The 20,081-nt window shown below is 41.0% G+C and overlaps 2 protein-coding genes across 4 annotated transcripts in view; one reads left to right on the forward strand and one right to left on the reverse strand.

Moving 5' to 3' along the window:
* Window positions 1–7,080, forward strand: LOC135941892 (cleavage and polyadenylation specificity factor subunit 6-like). Of its 3 annotated transcripts, none has more exons than XM_065487662.1 (10): window positions 1–117; window positions 313–531; window positions 583–810; window positions 866–1,027; window positions 1,908–2,318; window positions 3,244–3,526; window positions 3,586–3,688; window positions 4,220–4,294; window positions 5,068–5,148; window positions 6,974–7,080. In XM_065487662.1, exons 1-10 carry the CDS (start codon window positions 61–63, stop codon window positions 6,981–6,983), a joined length of 1,629 nt encoding a protein of 542 aa, XP_065343734.1. In that variant the 5' UTR covers window positions 1–60; the 3' UTR covers window positions 6,984–7,080. The 3 variants fall into 3 exon arrangements, with proteins under 3 accessions (XP_065343734.1, XP_065343732.1, XP_065343733.1); XM_065487660.1 differs by lacking the exon at window positions 6,974–7,080 and adding an exon at window positions 5,853–6,965; XM_065487661.1 differs by lacking the exon at window positions 6,974–7,080 and adding an exon at window positions 5,856–6,965.
* Window positions 7,070–20,081, reverse strand: part of UBL3 (ubiquitin like 3) — a 25,303-nt gene continuing 12,291 nt past the window's right edge. Inside the window, exons 2-4 of the mRNA XM_065487663.1 lie at window positions 11,863–11,971; window positions 10,026–10,190; window positions 7,070–8,664 (exon numbers count right to left, since the gene is read on the reverse strand). Coding sequence (XP_065343735.1) covers window positions 8,600–8,664; window positions 10,026–10,190; window positions 11,863–11,971 — 339 coding nt within the window. The 3' untranslated portion in view covers window positions 7,070–8,599. The remainder of the gene's footprint in view (window positions 8,665–10,025; window positions 10,191–11,862; window positions 11,972–20,081) is intronic.

Genomic DNA, 20,081 nt, shown 5'->3' on the forward strand with positions numbered 1-20,081 from the left:
TGTGTTGCATGTCGCGGCTCGCCGCTACGCCGCTAGCTTCCAGCAAACTAAGCCGCTAAAATGGCGGACGACAACATTGATCTGTATGCGGATGATATTGACCAGGACTTTTCTCAGGTTAGTACTGACCTCGGCAACGATATCTGATCAGAAACCAATATTTGAATATCAACTTGAAGGGTTTAATGCGAAATCAGCGAGTCCCGTTCTTTATCTCTCGAAAATTTTCCAATTTACTGAGGACCCTCTTTGACCCATCAATCCCATTTTAGCAATTTGCAAATTACTCTCATGCCCCTATTGAAATTGCAGGATTTCGGAGCCGATGGAGTCGATTTGTACGATGATGTGATTGCCGCTCCATCGTCCAACCTCGAGGACAACGAAGAAAATGCACAGCCACCACCAACAAACAACGGCAGCGGGCCGCACAACTCGCCCCCGATGGAAAAATACCAGTCCTCGGGAGGGATGCGAGGAGACAGAGATGGTGGCAGACGGCACCAACTCTACGTCGGCAACCTCACCTGGGTAATCAGTTGTTGACAAAGCTAGAAATAACAAAATTAATGCTTTGCGTAGTGGACCACCGACCAGGACATAGCTAACGCCGTCAGCGACCTCGGCGTGAAGGACTTTCTCGAGGTCAAGTTCTTCGAAAACCGAGCTAATGGTCAATCGAAAGGATTCTGCATCATCTCGCTCGGTTCAGATCAAAGCTCGCGGGTGTGCATGTCCCGCTTGGGCGACAAGGAGCTGCACGGCCAGAAGCCCGTCGTCACCTACCCAACCAAAGCTGCCCTGAACCAGGTTATAATATTTTAAATTAAATTTGAGTTATTTTAACGAATCGAAATGCCCGCAGTTCCAATTCGAGGCTCAGTCAAAGACGAGGCCCGCCCCCCAGATGTCCCAGCAGCGCGGAGGCATGCAGCAAGGAGGAGGCCCAAGAAACTTCAACAGAGGCCCAATTGGTGGGCCTGGAAACCAGGGACCTCCACCTGGACCATCCAGATCTCACAGCATGGTCAGTTGAGTCATAAATGATTTCACAGCATCTGTCGAAAGTTGTTTAAACTAAAATTTACTTTGAAATAATTCAAATAATTAAATTTGATCGATTTGAGTCGGCGAGGGTGTTATTCCAGACCTCAAATTTAGCGGCGAGTCTGAAAAACTTAGATTTTTTACTCTAAGACCAATAGGAGCCGTGCTTTTAATTTGTATAGTCTGAAAAATGCGATTTGTGGCATTTCAAATTTTTGTTTTTGGGGCCCAGGTGGGACCCTACGGGCCCGACGGCGCCGATTTAGGTATCAATCAATGCCCTATTGTAGGACGCGACTGTCCAGGTGTGGTTTTTCAAAATCAACCCATTTTTCGAATTATTACGAATTTTTTTCTGCCGGATTTTTGAAAAAATCAACTGGATTATTATGCCAGAGTTAAAAATGGAACAACTTTTTATATACCATGAACTCTCAGTTTATTTTTTCAACAGTGGATATTTTTTTCGACGGGTTTTTGGCTTTATGGGCGAAAATGGTTTTATTTTTGTTAAAATTCGGCCGCTGGTCCGATCATTGACAATGAACCCTCATCGCATAGGTCTCGGGAAGAGCTTTAACCTGCGGTACTCAATTGACCTTTTTCAGGGTACCCCGCGACCTGAGATCCGCTCCCAGGCAGGTTTTTCCAAAAATTTCGAGCACATTTGGTGACGATTTTTCCTTCTTGCCTGTGACTGATGTTCCTTGGGTTCCTTCTGGTCACGCGACCTGAAATCTGAGTACTTTGGTTAATTTCGCTGCCTTGACGGCACGTTTTCGGTCTAGAATGCGACTTCTAAATTTAAAAAATTATTTTATTGTGAAATAAACAATCAATAATTGTTGATTTAATTTCAGGGTTTCCCCCCGATGCAGCCATTCCAAATTCCGCCTCCAGGGGGCCCGCCGCGGGGCCCGCCTCCAGGCCAAATGCATCCGAACGACCCCCGTGGGCCGCCTCCAAGAGGGGACTGGAGCCGACCCCCCGGCCCAGGCTTCCCGCCCCACCAGCCGCCCCCAATGCAGGGTCCGCCTCCAGGCCAAGGGCCCCCGATGCGTGGACCTCCCCCAGGCATGATGCAGCCTCTGGGGCCGCCTCCGGGCCAGATGCCGGCGCCGCACGTCAACCCCGCGTTCTTCCCTCCGGGGGCAGTTCCTCCGCACCAGGCGCCGCCGCCACACCCTGGCGGACCTCACGGACCCCCACACGGCCCACCCCACGCTGCACCTCAGGGCTATGGACCACCACCATCACAACCCTGGCCCAGGGTGAGTTCGTTGAGAATTCAGTGATTTTGATGGATGAAAAAGGGGTTATCTTATTATTTTTGCCAATTTTTGTTGGGTTAAAATTGTTGGCGGTTTTCTTAGAATTCATACCTTGAGTACGCGTGAGTGAAAACAGTTAAGATGCTAAAACCTGTGGAAAAAATGGGAGAAAAATCCGCAAGTTGGAAGTTTAAAATTTCTTTTTGTTACAGTATAGCTCAAGAAGTGATATTTATAAATTTTGAAAGCGGGCAATGTTAAATCGCCTCTATGTGTTCTCAATGGGCAAAATATTTCATTGGTACCAATGGGAAGCTGAAGATTTGCACTTTGACCAGGGTTGCATTTTCTTGTTTTTTACCACTCAAAATCATGCGCAACAAATGGTATAAATAAATTTATTCCATATTTCCCAAGTGCAAATCTATAATTTGAGGTCAGAGTGGTCGAAATTTCTTCTATTGTGCAGATGTTTTCTTTTAAATTGCCATTTTTCTGCCTCAATTTCTCATAAAATTTCTCTCTGACAATTTTTCAAACCATTTATTACCAATGCACTGCATTTTTTGTTATATTAACTGGTGTTTTGCAACCCTGACTTTAACACACGTCAGAAACAAAACGAAAAACGTATAGATTTTGAGAAATTGGCGAATTTTCATGCACTTTCGCGCGGCCGAGCGCGCTGATTTTAAGATTTTTCCAGGGGAAATATGGAATAAATTAATTTCTTGCTCAAGAAATTAGTAAAAATGAAGTGGTAAGCAAATGCAACCCTGTTATTTGGTCCAGGCATCATTTGACAATCTCCCAGACGAACGAATAAAATTAAAATAACAACTCAAATCCACCAGTTGTTGTAAAATCCCTTATTTTTCATAAAAAACCAAATAAAATTTGTTAATCATGTATTCTCTTTTCTCAGTATGGGCCACCGACAGGCGTTGACGGAGGGGCTGGCATCAGTGAAGCAGAATTCGAGGAGATAATGGGTCGCAACCGGTCCGTCTCGAGCACCGCCATCAGCAGGGCCGTTTCAGACGCCGCGGCCGGTGATTACGCCAGCGCCATCGAGACGCTGGTCACGGCCATCTCGCTGATCAAGCAATCCAAGGTGGCCAACGACGACCGCTGCAAGATTCTGATCAGCAGTCTACAGGACACGCTGCACGGAATCGAGGCCAAGAGCTACGGATCTGGACGAAGAGGTTTCTCCATTTAATTAATGTGCTTTTCATTTATTTTACAATGTCTTTTTCTTCCTCAGAGCGATCAAGGTCCAGGGATAGGTCACACAGGCGCAGACGCGAAAGGTCCCGCAGTCGTGAAAGAGATTACAGAGAGAGGAGCAGAGAGAGGGACAGAGATAGGTGAGACAAGAAGGAATTGTGGGGAAAAAAGGTCAAAATTAATAAGTGAAGGAGAGTAATGTCTTTATATTGGAACGATTTTTTTATTTTACTGGTAACGACCTCTTTAGAGCAAAGGAAGTTAATTGCTTCCGCGGGGTGAGAAAAATTATAAAAATTTAATTGCGAGATAATAAAAAATATTACTTTTCAGTCTTGAAAGTTATTTTTATTTTTTCAAAATTGAAGATTTTCAAAAGGGGTCTGTGTTTGGCCTCTTTAAACACACCAGTTGATAGTAGCGTCAAAAATTGACTATATTCTTACAGCTGAATAAATTTCCAGTTTTTCCCCATCAAGGAAATTTCATCTCAAATTTACCATTTTCAAACAAAAGTCGTCTGAATATTTCAACTGGCCGTTAAAGGACCATTAATTTTTTTTGGGGGGAAATCAAATTGCCCAAAATTAATTTAATTTATTTGAGAATCATCTCAGAATTTGTTTATTTGATTTGCAGTGAATTAAATGATAAATTTTCCATTGTTGCAGATATTATGCTGATTATCCAAGGGAGCGGTCTCGAAGCAGGGAAAGAGAGTACCGCGAAAGAAGTAGAGAGGACAGGTAGACAACAAACAATTATTTCCTTGCTAGATTGTTTCAAATTTATTTTTATTTTATTTTGAATCAGAAGCCAAGTCCCAGTAGACAAAGTTGAGCGTTTTATTGAATGGAGAGATTATGAAATATCGACATTAATTTAAAGTTCTAAATACCCTGCAGATTCTAATGGATGAAAAAGGCAAAGCCAGAAAGTTAAAAAAACGCTTTTCTCTAACAATGTTTTTAGGATAAATGACAAGTCAAATTCAGGATTTCAATTTATTTCTTTACTTGAATTAACATAGAAAGCAAAAAACAGTTGAGGATTTTGCTAGCTGAACCCCTTGAAAAAAAAAATGTTTTTTGCAATGCAGTGGGTCGTTACCAGAAAAATCCTGGTTTCTGCAAACCCTGTTTGCTTACCACCCTGTATTCTTGCGCAAGAATCGAATTTTTGCATTTTTCCCCTGTGAAAGTTTAAAATTTTCAGTCCAAGTGGTCAAAATTTAAATTTCCTCTACTCTGCAGATTATAATTTTTAAATTTGCCATTTTCTGCCTCAATTTCTCCAAAGATTTCTCTCTGGCAATTTTTCAAGTCGAGGCCGTGAGCAAATGATTAGAAGTAAAAACTAAGGTGCAAACATTGCCTGCGATGAACTGATTTTAAAAAATGCGATTTTTTTGCAGCCCTGCTCTCCAAACTATTTCTGCAGTTTTATTATCTGTTTATTCGATTGAAAAATCCGCCCAAATTTGTGAGTCCATGCAATGACAGTCGCAATGATTTTCCAGCTCATCTCGAACAACAGTGCGTCCACGGCTGAAGTCGACCGAGCCTGCCGAAGACCCCGCGCTGATGAATTCCAAATCCAGGTATTCCTTGTACAGATACTGATCACACACCCACTCTGTTGCCATTTTACGTAGACACCGAACAATCTTGTGGATACAAAAACAAACCTATGTTTGTCACGAGAGCACAATCGCCGCGGCCATAGTGGTGCAAAGAAAGCATTTTATACAATTATATATCAATTATCAAACTGTTTTACCTGTTTTCTACACCGACCGACCGACCAACCGACCGACGGCATGTTCAATTTTTTGGTTGATGTGCCTCCCCTTTTGTCGTTGATATATATACATTATAATACAGATGTTGGTTGAAAGTGCATAATTATAAAATGCACGGAAACGACTTGTACAAATCTTGTCCAAAACACTAGTCCCATCTTGTGAAATCTATTTGTTGTGACTTTGCAGTTGTTGTACACTGCTGCTTTTTAAGGTTTTGTTTCCAAAGCAGCTGCACATATATATCTATTTATTATAATATATATACTGTCGTGCCGGATTCTCAAGTCTTTTTTCAATTGTTTTTCATTTTCGAAATCTCCTGTCGATTGTATATATGTATAACATATGACAAATTGTGATCGAATTGATTGATTGTGTGCTTTTCCGAGAGAGAGAGCAAAATAAAAATAAATAAATAAATAAAAGTGTCCCTCCCACTTGTAGCAGTGGCCGATCGAGAAACATTTGTCTGCAATTGTGCGTGATTGGCTTGTTTTCAGCAGTCGGTACTACGACGAGCGCTACAGGGAACGGGAACGCGACGCACGCCGAGAACCGGAGCGGGAACGAGAGCGACGCGAAGAGCGCGAAACCACCCACCGCTCAAGACACTAAACCTGGAGAGTGCACGCACGAGAACAAGTAACACACCCACACACACACACAGCCAGTAAAATATAATCCTTTTCAGATCCATTTAGATCCATAATGTCGCAATGTGGTCATGATTGTGTCCAAATTATTAATTTAATCCTTTTTGTGTAGTTAATTCAAGCACACGATTTGATGTCATAAATTTAAAACAAAAAAATAAGATTGGCCTCTTTTTCTATTTTAAAACCCTAATTTTTATCTCTCTGGAGACAATGATTATTATTGTCTGTGCGGCCTGTGAAGGAGGATGCGATTATTTGTTGTATTAGCTCAAGATTGTACTGACTGCCGGAATGTGCGAATTCGCTGATCAAAGAAGGTAACGAATCTCTTTTAGTGGCTTGTTTGGTGGTGCTGTCGCCCGCGCGCGCCTTTCTCTTTGATTTATTTTGTAACTCGATTCTGTCCAGACGCGCGGCCCGGCTCGGCACCACCAGGGAAACTGACCAAATCATTATTCTACTTCATAATATCTCTCTGTACTCGTTGCAAACAAATCTGTGCACACAACTCGGTACCTGGGACGTCGCTCGAAGTCACAGCTGCCGAGTTGGACCGAAATAATTGGTCTTGTACCAACGCCATGCATGACTTGATATATAAATTAGTAATTAAATTTATATTGACGGTGGGAATTTTTGTTTCATAAAAACATCACCTGTCCTGTTCGAATAGTGTTCGATAAATAATTGTTAATTAATTTTGTTGTGCAAAATGTTGAAGATAGAAACACAATTTTCTAACCTGCTGGTGGTTATTTTCAATTAGTTTGTAACCTTTGAAAGATATGTGATTACAATTATCAAAATTCCATAGCATATTTTCAATGTAAAAATTAAACATGTCAGTGATAAAAAAATGTGAAGCAGCTTGTATGAAAGCTAAAACTATAATGTGAAAAAATCATGACTGTAAAAATGTCGGAAAAATATTTTCGAGACCCTTATTAACTTGAGGTTTTTTTCAGGTACAAATGAAGTGCGATTCCAACCCACGACCTGAGTAGTAAACTTCAAGACTGAACTTATGTGATATTTTTCTCGTTATGAATAAAAAGACTGTATTTTGCTTTTAGATTGTTTGTTTTTATTAAGAACCAAAATTTACAAACATGTAGGGGATCATTCTCGTTCACTCAAAATCGAACCCCGTGCGCAATTGTTAAAATTGATTCAATTATCAATACAATTGTAAGTTTTAATATCATCCGATTGCGAATTAAATTGAAAAGATTTGACACAGCAACAGACATTTTTGCACATTCTCATCGTCCGTGTTCTCGTGAAATTCACAAAGCTTGTATTAATTTCGTCCTTTTAAAAATAACTATGAGACGCTCTGGCTATCGTGGGCGTGAGTGATTATAAAGCGCGATGCAAATTCGGAACATTGCGGTTGCTTTTGCGTGGGCTTTTACTAGTTGGAACAAATAATTACGTCAGGAATTGATGAACACTTGGCTTGTTGCTCGGTAAAATAATACTAATTCAGTCAAAAGGTACTTTAAACAAACCGCGGTTGGCCAGACACTATCCAGCCAGCGAGAACAAGAATTTCAAAATTCATTGGGGACTTCTGGCATTAAGAAATAATAGATTTTTTTGATATGCGGCGTCGAAACAGCCGCCAAAGAGGGGGGCGTAACAGATCGCAAGGAGCCCCCCTCTTTTGCTGCTTCGACTCCCTCGGTTTCACGCAATTCAAAGTTAAATTTTTTAATACCAAAACCCGGTCGAAGGAACAGATTAAAACAAATGGTAGTGTCTGAGCAACTGGGTGAATTAACGAATCGACTCAAACACAGTTTCGAGATGGAATAATACACGCAAAAATAGTTGATCACGATGTTGACAGACAAATAGCTTGCAAGCACACTGCTGGATCGATAATGGAGATATTAAATTGTTTCGTGTACGATGTCTTCGGTTTACATGATTTTAGCTAGGTTTAATTCATTTTAATATAATCCATAGAGAATAGTTCTGCATTTAGTAGTGGATTCTCTTTCTGTCTTACGTAGTAATTCTTCATTTTTTTTCTTCATATAACAACACTATCCATTCAAATATCACAACAATATACGCAAAATCAGCGAGTTTCTCTTTCAAAACTTTCTCTCTCTCTCACACACTCTTTCTCTCTCTTTCTCTTCCTCATGCGTCGTTCTCGCAGAAACAGTGATGTGCTTCAAGGAGCAAATGTAATAGCAAAATCCGCGTCGTCTCGTCCTCGGCAGCCGCCCCGGAGAAAAGAACCATGGAATGCAATGTGATCTCTGCTACCGGCTACCCGCTCTTCCTCCGGAGGCACACACGCAAGTCCTTCGAGTGGCAACCGATGATGATAATAATAAAAAAAAACTAATAAATCCGTTTCTCGCCCGCTGATTGCAAAAACGTAGTAGCTCTCAGTGTCCACTCAAAAGCTGGCACTTGCATGTTGAATTCATCATATATAAGATACATCTTCTGTCTTTGTCGAGACTATTTTCATTATGTACACATTGTTCCTTGTGAGAATCTCTTTCGTGTCACAGGTTCAGTCTTTAGCACCGTGGACTTGGCGAGTGGACCTTCTAAGGACCCGCCCACTCTTACAGGATGCAGCACGAGGCCGAACAACAACTGCTCCTGCCGCCCTTGCTCTTCTGTCGTTGGTCTGAAACGAAACAAATAAATTAGAAATTAATTAATGTTTTCCCTCACAGATTTATAGACACAAATCTACAATTTACAAGGTTTAAACAGCCAAAAAGATATTTAAAGTGGATCGATTGGGATTTTTTTGTTTTCAAAAATGAAATGGTAACCCTAATTGACCTTTTTTCAAATACTTCTGACTAAAAGTGCTCCAAAAATCCAATTTTTCGAATTTTACCGGTTACACCCCTTTTTTGAGCAAATAAATTGTTTCCGGTGCGAGAAAAATTATGAAAATTAAAGTGAGAAAAAATAGTAATTTTAGTCTTCAAAGGTTTTTTATTTTTCCAAATAGTGCATATTTTCTAAAGGGGTGTGTGTTTGGCCTGATTTAAATTCACCAGTTGATAAAAGCGTCCAAAACTGCCTATTTTCAGAAAGCTGATTTAATTTTCTGTTTTTTCCTACTGAGCAAATTTTTCTCAAATTTACTATTTTCGCACAAAATTCGTCTGAAAATTTCAACTGCCCCTTTGACAACCTTTAATTTTTTTGGGAAAAATGAAAATATCCAAAATTAAGCTAATTTATTGTTGAATCGTCTCAGAAAAAATATTTTCATTTTAATAATTTCTAAGACTTTCAGAGGCATACTCGAACCCATATGGTACCAAATTCCAGAATGTTTTAGCAAGTACATAAATTTACTGGCAGTTGGCATTGATTAAAAAATAGAATGACGTAAGAGTTTGCATTTCATGTTTAATTAAAACTGTTGAATACATAAATGAAGCGTTTCACAAAATAAAAAATTTAACTTTTTTCATATTTAAAACTTTTGTAATTTAAATTGGCACTTCAATCAAACAATAAAAAATGCCTATATTTTTTAAAATGACCTCATAAAAACATTAGTGTACTGTGAATAAAGAACAGCTATTAGCGGATAAGAATAGAAATAGAGAAATAGTCAACACTGTTTCCTCTTTTCTATAAATTAAAGAGGATCGATACAGTTGAAAAATGCAGTTGATCGATAAAAAATTTGTACTACAATTTGTTGATTTTAATATTGAAAAATTTCTCTAAAATTTCCAGCGCTTGACCACATTTTCCTTTTGCAGATTTTGATTCCTCTCGTCGAGATCTGTCCTGAAACCTTTTAGGAAAACTCTTTCTTGGGAAATAAAATCAGATTTCAAGTGAGGGGAGCAGCTGTTTTAAAAATAGGTCAATTTCGGCTTTAATTGAACAAGGAATTTCTATGATTTTTCCGTACGAATCCTCTTTAAATCGTGTGTTGGCTCCCAAAGGCAGCGAGCAGCGACCCTGGGAGCCGTGTACGCCATAGAGCGATTCGATTCTCCTTCTCTATCTCACCTTGAGAGTTTGGTTCAGGAAGATTCTCTCTGGGCACAAGGTGCATGACCGTCGTCTTGCCGAGCGGCAGGCCCAGCGCGCCGAGGGTGACGTTGCTGTGCAGGAAGCGGCCCTGGTAGATGAGGCGCAGGATCTCCGCCTTGGACACGGCTTCCTCGGCCCAACCTGCGTGCAGACAACAACCAAATAGATATATAAGCCTCGATTAGAGCCAGCAGCACACGTGACGTCATTAACGAGGTCGTAACCTCGCGTCGGCATCGGTGACCGAAACTGCGCCCACATCGTGCCAGCGCAATTACACTTATCAAACAAATTAAACGCGCCTCGACGAGCTCCAATCTCGAATCGGACTCGAGATTCCTTTGGCCCTTCCGACCGACGACGTAATTTTGGAGGGGAAAGAATTTTTTAATTTAAATAAAAAAATATTAATTTCCATTCATTCCTGCGATTTTATTAATTTAATTAGAGTGGCTTTAATTTGCAGCTGTTAAACGCTTATGACTATAAATTAAAAATATTGCAGACAGTCATTTAATCATTTCCAGGAATTAAATTATCGTTTTGCGGTTGCTTAATAATGACGCAACTTTTTATTTTTAAGTGTGGCAAGGCAGAAAAAAATCAACATCCTTAACGACGACATTTTTATTACCGGGGGCCATGTTGCAATCTGTGTTAAATTAATTTTATAATGGTTAAGTCGGTCAGCTTCAAAAATTCGCCCATTTTGAAGCCGCGCAGTATGTTCAGATCGCTTCTTGATCTCACAGGGTAGCTTAAACTCATCACTGCGCATGCGTGATCCAAATTAAAACCTACTGCGTAATCGTAATTATCACCGGGGTCCGGATTGCGATCTGTGTTGGTTCCCGCCGGTCAGGAGTCAATATGGCGTCGAAATAATGGAGGCCAATCAGAAGCGTCAAAAAAGAGGCGTGCCGACCTAATAATTTCATTCCCGCGAATTTTGTTACATTTCTATTGACCTGATGTGCCATCTATCTGATCTATCTGACCGTCCCGGTGATTTTTTTTAATAAAACAATAAATACAAATAATCATAGGCAACATTTTCAGGTTGTGGTATTTTTTACGGTCACTCCTAGCTTATCTTGCTGCAGTGACTAATGACCCATTTAACGCGGGTTTTATCTCTCTGCTGGGGAACAGAACTATATCGGCAGCACGTGCAAACTGACACTATCGAGATATATGAAGAATTGCAATCTCGCTCGTGTTATTTATTTTTCCTTTATTCACTGTCTCGCAGCAGATGGCATCAGCTGACTTTTGACTTGCATACCAAAACAATCATCAGAGTGATTAAATAATTAATAAAAAGAAAAAAAAACAAGCGAACTCTCGCTCCTCTGCCATCTGTCTGTGGAAATCAACATAACGGCAAGTCCATTTAGAGCACTAAATTAATTATTTCGCAACACTGGCAAGGTCATTAAATTCCTCCAGCCACACGCAAAATACATAAACACAATCTGTTTTTTCTCTCGGTTTTCCTGAAAGTGACCGAGGATTATCTATCAGAGCTTTGCGTGGTGGTGTCAGCGTTGCGGACGAACGCGCAACACACCTGATTTTCCGTCTGTAATCCGACTCGTGACAAGCAAATGCTGCGCAGCTGACTGCACTTGGTTCGACATTCACGCACGATTCAGCTGCCGTCCGACACTACGCTTATTATTTCCGTGGATATTCGCGAAAAGCAGCTGAAGGCGGGCAATCAAAGCAGATGCTTCTGCGAACCGCCGAGCAGTTAGAACGGAGGTTTTTTTTTATTATTATTTGCGCCATCGCAGCGGCGGCAGCAACTCACCTTCGGGCCAGTTGTCGAAAACATGCTGAGCGATGTCGCCAGCCGACTCGCTCGGGCTGAACAGAAACTCCTTCGTCTTACCACTGACCAAGATTAACCGAAGGTTGATCTGCAAACACAAGAAATTATTTAATTAGAGTTGTTAAATGCTATAAAATTGATTTTCTGCAATTAAACTAGTTTTTTTTACAATTTTCTGCAAAATTTGCAGCGCTTGCCAACATTTTCTTGGCAGAATTCGATTCCTCTCGTCGAGATCTGCCCAATAGCGTTTTAGGGAAACTCTTTGTTGGGAAATAAAAGAGGATTTCAAGTAAGGAGACAGTCCTCACCATTTGCAGCCAATTTTCTAAAAAATTTACGCTGCTAATTAGGTTGATTTTGGCTTTGACTGAATCCTAATGAATGAGTTCATGCACTGGCAACAAGCATTTTCCGGGATTTCGCAGTGCTCTCCATATTTCAAAACACTCATCCGATCATTTGGGTCACAGTTGGCCGGAGTGCCCCAATTAATTTTTTTTATTGTTCTAAAATTTATTCATTACTGCTTTATAAAAGTAGGCCGTTTTCTCCATTCATTTATCAATTAAAATTGATGGAAATTTTAACAATAGAATTGTTTATTATTCCAATGCGTAGATTTCGAGACTTTGTACAGTAAGATAAGCGAATTTCCCAGCGAGCGGAGGAATTCGCGATTAGAAGCGAGCGATTAGCATCAGCAAATCGGCAGGCGACTCGCGTCTTTTTGCAATTCGGTGACAAAAATTCGAGCTCGCAGCAGCCTTGAGTGTCGGTGCGGTGCGGTGCATGTGAACTGTGAAGCGAAAGAAAGGGCGGACAAAGGTGTGGCGGCTGGCTGTCCGTCCATCTGGGGAGCAGATGGTCACATTGACGCGTGAGCCGACTCACAAGCCAACCAACACTCGAGCGCCGCCAATTAGCAAGCGGAACTGTGCATTTCCGAAATCGAGGATTAAAATTTTCACACGCCTCCAGTGCAGATGATAGAAAGAATTATTGGATAGCGAAATTGAATGGTGTGCAAATTGCTAGCAAACCATGAAGATTTTTAGATTTAAATTGTTTATGGTAAGAATTTCGAAGGGATGAGAATGAACTAAAGAGGAATGATAGTGAATTTGATTTTTACCAAAAAAATATTTAAAGGTTCTCTAGCAGCTAGTTGAAAATTTCAGAGGAATTTTGTGAGAAAAGTGCAAATTTGAGAAAAATTTGCACAATGGGAAAAAACTGGAAATTTAATCGGCTTTCTGAAAATAGGCAGTTTTTGACGCTACTATCGACTGATGAATTTTAACTAGGCCAAACGCACACTCCTTTCGAAAATCAGCAATTTTTTAAAAATTTAAAAATAACTTTCAAGACTCAAAAGTATTATTTTTTATCTTCTCACTATAAAATTTTCATAATTTTTCTCTCCCCGGATGCTCAAAAAAGAGAGCAAAACCGGTAAAATTCGAAAAATTTGATCATTTTATAAAATAAAAAAAATACTATCATTCAACTTAGAGCCAAATGGTTTTTCTGTCATTTTCCCCAAATCAAAAGTGTGTTGACCCCTGAAGCGAGGAGACAATACATTTTAAAAGGGTAATAACGCGGAACAGAGGTATGATACTGAGTTGTCGATCTGAATTGCAAAGCGGGTCGACTGCCCGAGTCGTGAAAATTTGCAGCTGCGCGCAATCACAAGGGCGTTTAATATTATGAGCCGTGGCGGTGGACGGCAAAATAAAATAAAAAATTGGTTTCGCGCGCTCATTAATCACCGGCGGGCGAGCTGAGAGCAAAATTATTGGCCATTGTGTGTGTGTGAGTGCGCGCGGCGAGAGGGCAGAAATCTTTATCGATTCCAATCAGCAGACGCGGCGGCGATCGCCCCGAGAATATTAATTCTGTCTCTTTCGCTCTCCGCACGCAGACACTCAGAGAGCCAGCCAGATCCTGCTTTCTAGTCTCACAGGCAGCAGCCCTTGTTTATTTCTTTGCCAAGCGAGCGACTGCTTCTTGTATCAGTCAACCACCCGTCGCAATCTCCATAGTTTTTCATTTTCTTATCTGCCCATCAGTAGCGTCAAGAATGCAGTCGAATATTTATTAAAACGATCGGGCAGGCTCGCTAGATCGCCAATCCATCCAAATTTTATTACATCACAGAGGATTTAAAAAGGAGTTACGCAACCAAATGAAATTTCAACACAAGCCCTCGTGGCATGAGGAGAATCGTTACACAAACTCAGTTAAAATACATTCCTCAATAAATATTGGGGGCTACTCCACGCCACCGAGGTTAAAGAAAATTGAGAAAATTCACTTTTCTGCTGACGTCTGTCACGCAGTGCTCATGTTTACTGATTAAATTCAAATTAATTCAATTTCCCACGAATTTTACAAGGACAAATCATGCCAGCAGCTTCCTCAATGAACAATTTACATATTTCCACGTTGTTAATTAATAATGCTCCTTTGTTTGCGGAAGAACAAATTGCACGCACATTATTATCGAGCACGTTTTTCATTTAAATTAAAGGCGAGATGCGAATCTCCATTTAATTTCTTTCCCAGGAATCCAAATAATTACTTTCTGGTGTTAAGAGCAAGGTACGCAAAAACGCGCATTAAAAACGTGTTTTTCTGCAATTTTGCAATTATTTTCGAAACAAATGTATTTACATTGAAGAACAAAACACTTTTGAGGCGCGAAATGTGACCTTTTCGGGGTTACATTCGGAAAAATGAAGAAAACGCGCCAGCTGGTTTCCAGTACTGCATTTTAGCGCATTGCAAAATTGGCGTAATCGAACCGATTCGGCCCGAAAGTAGGGGAAATAAAGAACAGAGGGCATCCATCCATTATAAATCATGAGCAAAGCGCGACTTTAAATCTGGTTTGTGTCACGGAGCGGAGATGTTTTGAAATCACGGGCCGCGACTTGACTGGATTCACTAATTGCCGCCGCCGTGTGCAGCGCAGCTTCGCGTTACATTAGCCGCGACGGCAAAAGTCCCGTTCGACTCGCTCACTGGAGCATAATATTACGCCGCCGCTGCCGCCGCCGCTGCCACCGAGGACGAGAACGACTGGCGCGATGCATCCGCTTTAATTGCAGCAGATCGCGTGGCCCGTCCGAAGCGGCCAAAGCGAATTCTCCTCGTTCCCAGAAATGAAAAACGTGACTCGGGACTTTTCTTCTCTCGGCGGCAGAGGGAGGGAGGGAGTGAGGGAAAAGAAAAGAAGCCGTCCAAGCCAGAACGTGAGGCGGCCTGCTGCCGCAGCTGATACTTCCAATTACGCCAATTATTAGGCTCAAGGAAAACAGCTGATTTTTCCGACGACGCACTAATCTGCTTTCTCTTGCGCGGCGACTTCTTGTCAATATTATGCTCGTAGACAGCTTAAAAGGTGCCGAGATATTTTTCAAGAAAATAAATAAATAAATAAATATGTAAATGTCCAGATTGGAAATGTTTTGCAACCGAACCTGAAAAAGTTTGTTTGGAGCGAAAATATTTGACATCATGCAGAGAGCTTTACAGAAAATCAATTGGTCGAATTCAGGGCAATGCGCAAAAATGCACCACTGTTTCTTTTTTGCGCAAAAAATCAGCTGGAAAAAAATACAAATTTTGTAGTTTTTTCCTCATTTAACTCAGACAAGGCTATATTTGAGTCAGAAATTTTGAAAAATTAAGATCGAAAGCCTAAATTGTTTATCTTTTGGTGAAACCAGTGTTTTTTCCTAATTTTTTAAAAATCCCTGTTTTTTATCATCCGAAATGAGAGTGCATTTATCTTTAATTAAAACTCGTGTGTTCTGGAAAACCCCGCAATAAAAACAGATTTTTAAAATTCAGTGTTTTTCCCGGATAAATGCGGGTTTTTGCGTCAACAAAGCAAAATGTTCTTAATTGATGGCGTGTAAAGCAATTTTTTAAATAAATTTAGAGCTAAGAATTTTTTAAACAAATTACTGTCTTAGTAAAAATGTCTACATTAATCTTTGAGACACACGTACAATATTTTGATGCTAATTAAAAGCCTTTCTTGGTGGTGCCGCGAGTGTGTGGATCAATGCGTCCTCGGGCTCATTGCATATTACAAATTAAGCCGGTTTTGCTCTCGTTGAGCAAAAGCGTGGCACAAACGCTGCTCTGCTCCCGGTGTGACGTCACCGAGCAAGCACCAAGTGGCAAGTTCATTGAGAAACGCGATTATTTGCAACAGACCAACACACACAACTCGGCAAGAGATGCCAACTTGGACTGACAGCCGCGAGTCCGAGTCCAGATGGGACCGAAATAGGCCCTCGCGGTTGCATTCGCGCCGCGACTGCCGCGACAATTTGATTTATCTGAGCCGATAAATGGAACGCGCAAAATTAGACTGCGCGCGGCACTTGAGCCTCTTGAGGATAAACATTTGGAAATAAATGTTGAGATGCGACGTTGCCGCTGCGTCCAGCAGGCATACATTTATTTCTGCTTCATTTGCGGAGAAATGCGACGCGATGCCTTTTTAAAATGACGCTCATTTATTCAGGCTCGAAATTTTAGACACAACACGAGTCATCTCGTCAGCTGTAATCCAGCGTGACGCAACCTTGTACAACACAGGCTGATTATCACGGAAACCGAGAAAGAGGCATGACTGGCGGCACGTAAGCTGCCCGAAGATGCACAGAGGAAAAACGAGAAAATCGCGAGCGTCTGCAAGAGAGCATAATTATACATATTTAAAACCACTCGGCGCGGCATCGTAACTAGGTTGTGGTGCAATCAAATATATGCGATTCACTTTACTTGCGGCGCTCCGTTGTGATAGCTAGCAACTTTCATAGTGAAAAATTAGCCGCTCAGGAGAAAGATCCGCATGAGAAGTGCCGATATGAAAGGGAAACTGCAATATGGTTACTTGCAACACTCTCTAGAGTAAATGGAAGAGCGTACAAGTCGGCAAATCTATTGGTAGACTCGACTTAAAACAACTTTATTCATATTTCGAATTATCAAAAGCTAAAAATATTTTTTATTGAAAGGCCTCTAGTCCCCGAATTTTAATTATTAATTATTTTAATAAAGTGTTTTGAAATCGTTACATACTATTAAAAAGTGAATAATAAACGGAAAATGCCGTCTATTCTTAATAATTCACCATTTGCAAAGGCGCCAATAGATGGCACCAGCGGTTACTTTCGATTCTAGGCTGTTGCACACTTAAATGTTGCTAGTTAAAATGATTTATTTTAATGTCAGCACATCAATTAAGGCTATATGATTTCGCAACAGGTGAATTGAATCATAATTGTACACGGCAATTTAATTAAATTGGCAATGCCCAATTTTAATTCATCAATCGGTCGAGTGAGAGCCAATTAATTCCCTGCAATTGGCAACAATAGCAAAATCTATTCTGCTCGAGCCGTCTCGAGTCTCGAGTGGTATTATTTTTGTGGGTAGCACCACCTTGACACGAGTGCGCCAACGTGCAAATCGGCGTTTTCGCACACGTTTCGCGATCGCCAATCGGTCTGGCAAACAAAAGCGAAAGCCGTGTGTGTGTCAAGTGGATTGTCACCGCGCGCGCGGCGGTCGATTGGGAATCAATCGAATCCACTCGGCGGCACCCGCACCTCCGTGGCCTGAATTCCATGCTTCAGCGGCCAATGTCACACCGTTTTGCAACTTTTCACCAAGGGCCGGCCCGCCGATTGTCTTCTTTTTACGGAGCGCAATAATTGCCAATAGACACCGGCTTCCTCAATAAACAATCTAATGGCGGTGGCCTGAAACGTGGGAACTCTTTTTAGAAGTGATTATTCACCCGAATTTAAAGTAGTGCTTTGCGCGGGTACAAATTTTCAACCCAAACCCGCACCGAACCCGCTTATTTCGTACCGCACCCAAACCGCACCCATATCTTTTTCAAAATTTGAACCCGCACCCGCACCAAACCGCACAACACCAACCCGCACCCGCAATCCGCCATATTGGATTTGCAAAATCTGGACCCGCACCCGCGGGTTTGGTGCGGGTTTTGCGGGTTCAACCCTCAAACCCGCGACCCGCGCAAATCAGTTAAAAACCCCGACTTTCCAATTTTTGCGGGTTTTGCGGGCGTTCAAAGGTCAAAATCTGGGAATTTTGAGTACTTTATAACTTTGCTCAGGGTGGTCCTAGAATAAAAATTAAAAAACCCGTAAACTCGTCTCAACGAGGCAAACAACTTTTATACTGACCTCAAGGTGGTAGGTCAAAGCCCAAGGTCACAAATTAATTTTTGGAATTAAAACTTAAATTTGAAAATAAATATATTGAAATTTTTTATTTTTTTCAAAACCGTTTTGTAGAACACATAAATTAAGTTAAAAACGTTAAAATTTGGAATGGCGTTGTTCCTAATTTTTTTAATTAAAAATGAAAAATTCTAAAACCCTTGTTTGTGGAGGTAGGTAAAAACGGTGATTGACCAAAAAATGTCGACTTCAAATCATCCGAATTTCAAAAACCGGATACCGTTAGACTCCTCTCGACATCCCTAAGTGCACTAAAGGGGTATAATTCGATTTTATATTTTATTTTATAATTGCGACAAGATTTTTAGTGCAGAATTCGAGATTTGGTGCTCATCAAGCATTTTATTGCACCCGTCTCGATAAAAAAAACTTTGTACACCCGAATCTCGGATTGTGGTGGTCCTATTTACAAAAAATACGTACCATAAAAAATTTCAATATATTCATTTTCAAATTTGAGTTTAAAATCTAAAAATTAAATTTTGTTTTACCTTGACCTTTGACCTACCACTTTGAGGTCACGATAAAAGTTGTTTGTCTTGTTAAGACGAGTTTACGGGGTTTTTTATTTTTGTTCTAGGACCACCCTGAGCAAAGTTATGAAATACTCAAAATTCCCAGATTTTGATCTTTGAACGCTCGCAAAACCCGCAAAAATTGGAAAGTCGGGGTTTTCTCAACTGATTTTTAGTTCAATTAGGGCAAATTTAAAGCAAAAAAATTCATCAAAATCCATCGACCCCTGGACAACAATTTGTTGAGTTCAGAGATTTGGCTCAATTCACCAGTTGCATAAACCCTAAGTGTTCAAAGCCACCAACAGATGGCGCCACCGTAGACTTTCGATTTTAAGGCACTTCCACTGCGATTTCAGACTCAATCTAGCTACCGTGCATTCTTCAATTAATTTGCTATTTTTTGACGTGCTGAAAACCAAAATCAGTTCAGCCAATCGCCGTAGAATCGTGAAAAACTATTATTTGAAATAAAAAAATATTTTCCAACGTTTCTACGGCGAATGGCTGAACCGATTTTGGTTTTCAGCACGTCAAAAAAAGCAAATAATTTAAAAAAGCAAAATAGCTAGATTGTGTCTGAAATCGCAGCAAAAATGCCTTAAAACCGCTTAAAACAAAATTTTTAAAAAAAAGTCTGTGGTTGCGCCATCTGTTGGGGCCTTCAATAACTAAAGGTTTATGCAACTGGTCAATTACATAAAAGTTGCGGGTTTGCCGAGTCAACCCGCACCCGCACCAAACCGCACAACACCAACCCGCACCCGCAATCCGCCATATTGGATTTGCAAAATCTGGACCCGCACCCGCGGGTTTGGTGCGGGTTTTGCGGGTTCAACCCTCAAACCCGCGACCCGCGCAAAGCACTAATTTAAAGGTTGTAATGCGCATATTATGCAAGATTTCCTGTTTACAGCCGAGTGCAAGTGAATTTCGACAGGATAGTTGCGAAAAAGCCATCGGATGGAACGGAACGATAGTCTTTCTATAGCATCCGCTTGTCTCAAACTATCTAGGAGGTTTCGAGTGCAAAACAGCAGCGACTCGCGATTTACGTCATCCACTAGATTTGTGCCCAATCGAGCGGCGAATCGATAAAATTACACAACCGCGAGCGTGTTGAAACCAAGCGCCTCCCCGAGCTAATTATTACTTTGCAACAATTAAGCAGAGGTGAAAGCAGTAAAACAATAATTGAAAAGAGTCCGGAAACATCATTCGCGATTGCACGATTGCAAATTACCTCTGGGAATATTTTATTATTGCATGCACCTGCCGGCCGACAGCCGACGCACGTGAATTTGTCTCCAGCCGACAATCGAGTGAGTGGGCCACGTTGCGGCCTGTTTTCCTGTTTTCGTCCGCCGACCGGACTGGCAGACTG

Source organism: Cloeon dipterum, chromosome 4, assembly GCF_949628265.1.
Source record: "Cloeon dipterum chromosome 4, ieCloDipt1.1, whole genome shotgun sequence".
NCBI lineage: Eukaryota > Metazoa > Arthropoda > Insecta > Ephemeroptera > Baetidae > Cloeon > Cloeon dipterum.

Coding starts and splice junctions, on each gene's coding strand:
- LOC135941892 (XM_065487660.1), top strand. CDS start 61: ATGGCGGACGACAACATTGATCTGTATGCGGATGATATTGACCAGGAC. Junction 2,319..3,243: donor CATCACAACCCTGGCCCAGG/GTGAGTTCGTTG, acceptor CTCTTTTCTCAG/TATGGGCCACCGACAGGCGT. Junction 4,295..5,067: donor GAAAGAAGTAGAGAGGACAG/GTAGACAACAAA, acceptor ATGATTTTCCAG/CTCATCTCGAACAACAGTGC.